The 4139-nt window shown below is 49.1% G+C and overlaps 1 protein-coding gene across 1 annotated transcript; it reads right to left on the bottom strand.

Annotated features, from left to right (window-relative positions):
- Positions 1 to 1529: 1529 nt before the first annotated feature.
- On the bottom strand, positions 1530 to 3924 carry RTN4R (reticulon 4 receptor; the record flags this gene model as incomplete). The annotated part of the gene is made up of 2 exons (XM_010132098.1): positions 1530 to 2959; positions 3856 to 3924. Coding segments are annotated over 2 exons (1499 nt in total), but the record flags the coding sequence as incomplete, so codon positions are not given.
- Positions 3925 to 4139: the final 215 nt, after the last annotated feature.

The following is a 4139-nucleotide window of genomic DNA, read 5'->3' on the forward strand; positions in this document are numbered from 1 at the left end:
GGCTGGCATCAGTCACATCCGCCAGGGTCGCAGGGCCATGCTGCTCACCCTCTCCTGCCCAGCACTACAGCTGCTACCACCAGATCAGTCCACATCTCAGTACCACGAGTGAGCTGTGCACTACTACAGGTCTGTGCCTCATCTGTTTGGCAGCCCCAGTGACGCAACCTCTCTGCACAACCCTGCCATAACCTGGGGTTCCTGTGGAGGGCACGGGGGGCTGTCTGCAGTGCCAGGAGCACGCAGCCAAATGCAGGCAGGTGCTTTATGGCCCAGTCTGTGGTATGGCGGCTCCCAGAAATCAATGGCTTTATTTTCATGGCGTCCTATGCTCAAACATGGGGGTCATACAGAAGATAAAGTCACTTGCACAGTGACTCCACGAAGAGTGGTGGCACAGCCAGGAACAGACACCGGCTCTCCAGTACAGCCAGCCTGAGCTGCAAGGTCAGGAGCTGTGTGTTCAGGGAGATAGACCCTATTTCATAAATCCAACCCTGAGTGCTGCTCCGCTCTGGAACTACCTTCTGGCTCATTAATCACGGAGCTGGGTCTAGTTCTCTGTGCATTATCCCGACTCCTCGGGATTGCTCATGAACATCCTCCACCCGCACCTCGGAGTCCTCAGCTCCAAGGGCTGGGCTAATACATCCTGCTACTCCGAGCATCCGGAAATATGGACGATGTTGGGCAAAGCGTGGGACAGCTTGAAGGGAACCAGGACCATTATCAAAGCTTGTCTCACGTAAAGAAACCCTTTGGTGGCACCAGCCGAAGATTGCATAACCACGGCGAGTGTGTCTTATTTATTACTGCCGTGTGAAATGCTCAGCCTGCCTTCAGAACACGGATTACTCAATGCCCTTTTAATTTTCCAGCTTTTCAGCTGGTGCTTCACCCCTTGCAGATGACAACCGTGTAGGAAAAAAGAAATCTTTATTTTCTATTTTTTTTTGTATACTTGTACACAAGTAAAATAAAATGCATATCTATATATACTGCAATCTTGTGAAGGAAAAGGCGGCATTCTTTAACAAATGCTGCCCGTAAACATGGCGTGATGGAATGAATACAGAAAAACTGCAATATTCATAAACATAGGATTAAAACAGCATCAAATCCATTACCTCTGCAAATGGGAACCTGCAACATTGTTCAGTGTGATGTCAAGTTACAAACAGATTTTAGACATTCTTCTCGGAGCATTTCTTACACGTTTTTTTTTTTCCTGTAAATAAACCATATTTCTTTACCATCTGCTGTAGCAAAAGCTGCTTTGTGGGCAAGTGCAGTTCCGAAGACCAAAGGTATAATTCACAGGTTTCAGGACAAATAAATTATGTACATCTTGGTGTTTGTCTTTTTTTGTTTTTTGTGGGTTTTTTGTTTTTTTATAAAGGCATCCAGTTAACGTTTGTGTAACAAAGCTTTCTCAGGGTGGATGGTAGTTTTGCTTTTGTTCACAACATTTATGGAGGTCAGCAAAAGTCTAGTATTAAAGTGTCATCAACCCAGGAAAAGAGTTAATTTTAGCAGAATAACAGTAAGCTCCACACCAAGGGGGGGATCAAAAGGCTTAGGCTGAGCTGTATCGTGGAGCTGTTTCCTTGCTGGGTGAGGCGGCACTGGGCCTTTGATCTGTTCTTTTTAGAGCAGCCCTGCCGCTTTTTGGTTGGGACTGTGGAAGGTTCAATAGGCTCTAGAAATTCTGGTTTCAACTTGGTCAATGGAGGGTCTACAATGCTGGGGAAGGTCCCAAAGGGGGAATCATTTATCTGCTTGTTGCTGCCATTTTTGGAAGGGTCCGTCTCAACATACTTGGTTTTGGACATGTTCTCCTTATCCTTGAGAGGGTTGTTGGAGGATGGCCGGCTGCTGTGGGAAGAAGGACCTGACTTCCCTTTAGCTTCGTAAATAAAAGACTTATCCATTTCTGGCTGGCAGCACTTCGAGGAGCCATCATGGGAACTGAGAGGGGGGAGCCCGGTTGGCAGTTTACCGGATCTGGTCTTAGTGCTAAAAACGCTTGTTCGTATCTGATTGAAGGAGTCGTAGCATCCTTCCAGGTCGGCGCTCTGCAGCCTTTTGAGGTCTCTCCCTGCCAAGCGAGGGGGAAGGTGGCACTCCAGCTCTGAAGATGATCCTTTAAACTGCTTAAACCAATTCCAGAGAGACCGAGCCTGGCAGTCACAGATCCACTGGTTGCCATTCAAACGCAGGTACTGGAGGGACACCAGGGGAGCCATGGTTTCCCCCGTGAGCACCGTCAGGTTGTTGTTAAACAGATACAAGGTCATCACTTTCCCAAGGTCGTGAAAAGACCGGCGGTGAACCAGGCTGACTCTGTTCTGGTGCAAAAGCAGACGGTCAAGGTTGATCAGCCCACGAAAGACGTTCTCGGACAAGATCTTGATTTTGTTACCATGCAAAAACAGGTAGGTGAGGTTTGCGAGATCTATGAACGTGTCATCCAGCAGGTTCTGTAAATTATTATCCTGAAGGTAGAGATATTGCAAGGAGAACAACCCTCGAAAAAGCCCTGTGGAGAGCTCCAGGAGCCCACAGCGATCCAGGTGCAAGGTGTGGAGGTGAACAAGACCCCGGAAAGTGACAGGGTTGATAGATTTGAGGTTCATGTTGTCGCTGAGATCTAACTCCTCCAGTTTGTTGAGCCCATAGAAGGCTCCAGGCTCAATGAGGCTGATGTTGTTGGAGTGGATCCAAAGAATCGTCATGTTGCGGCAGGAGGTGAAGCTGGTGGACCTCACAAGGGTTATCCTGTTGTTGTGCAAGAAGATGCGCTGGCTCTGGATGGGTATCTCAGTGGGGATTGCTGTCAGTCCTTGCTGCTGACAACTTATTGTAATCTTCGGTTCACTGTAGCATACGCACGCCCCAGGGCAAGACTCCACTTCTGACTGGATGTTCAAGCAAAGCACCAAGATCAGCAGTTTGCTTCCTAAAGGATAACAAAAATAGTATGCAAATTAACCAGGGTCATGGGAGAGCGCTTTTCTTTGCAGCTAGTAGATGAGCCTGAAAATCACCCTTCTAAGTGCATTGTCACTAACCACAAACAACACATGTCAGGGGAGACGAACAATGAAACCGCCAAATTAAAAATGCTCTACCGCTCCTCACTACAGCTAAAATCAATATACACTTGTAGTGGCAAAGTTTGAGCACCTCCTCAGCCTTTTGTGCTTGGGAGGCCTCTGACCTGGGAGGTGAAAGAGAGTGATCGTTATTGTGTATCTGCATTGCGCGTCCTGAACACGCGTCTAACCCGAGCCCTGTTCCAAAGACTCTCCTCTGAGCAAAGGGGCTCTTCTGGGGGGTGGGGTTGGGGGGCATTTGTCTCTGCCACAGGCTCATTGAGCACAATTCAGCCTGTGGGGAAGCTATGGCTGATGCCTGCAGCCACAAGCAACTCTCCATTCCATTCCAGCAAGGCCACCAGCTCCTTGCTCTTGGGGATTATCGAACAACTCTCCAAACCAAGCAGGTGTCCCCAGATTGCACTCAAAATGTAAGATGGAGACGTGGCTTGCCTTGTTGATCTGGTCTTCCTGTAAGGAGTGACTGTGAGAGATTCCCAGAATAACTCACCGATCAGACCTGCCTGTAGAGGCCTCGGGGCCTAGAGCATCCTTTCCTTCTCTCAGCCAAACCTTTACACTACATATTCCCTTCCTCTCCCCTTCTTCCCCCTGAATCAGTGCAGCCACTGAGGAAAATTGTTTTTCACAGGGAGCAGTGCTGGAAGAAACCATGTGCAATGCTTGATTCAGGGATCCCTCAAAGTTTGCAAGGCAGAAACAGGTTTTGTGTGTCTGTGGCATGCAGGCAGCTCACCAGGGTTGAAGAGCCCCTGAGAGGAAGATTTTTTCATGGTGATGACCACCCGCTTCCCCACGAGCTGGGCTGCACAGGAGTCACAAGGAAGCGTTTTGATTCACCAAACTCACCACCCACAGCTGGGCTGCTGGGAAAGGCCCAGCAGGACAGGCAGAGATGGGCACAGATGGGCAGAGGCTCTGCAGCCAGCATCATCTTCTGAAAGGGGACCTGGGAGGGAGGGGCAACACCAACCTCCAGCTGAGAGACCTGCAGGGAGACCTGCTGTTTCCTACCCATGG

This window comes from Buceros rhinoceros, unplaced genomic scaffold, assembly GCF_000710305.1.
Source record: "Buceros rhinoceros silvestris isolate BGI_N320 unplaced genomic scaffold, ASM71030v1 scaffold2750, whole genome shotgun sequence".
Lineage (NCBI taxonomy): Eukaryota > Metazoa > Chordata > Aves > Bucerotiformes > Bucerotidae > Buceros > Buceros rhinoceros.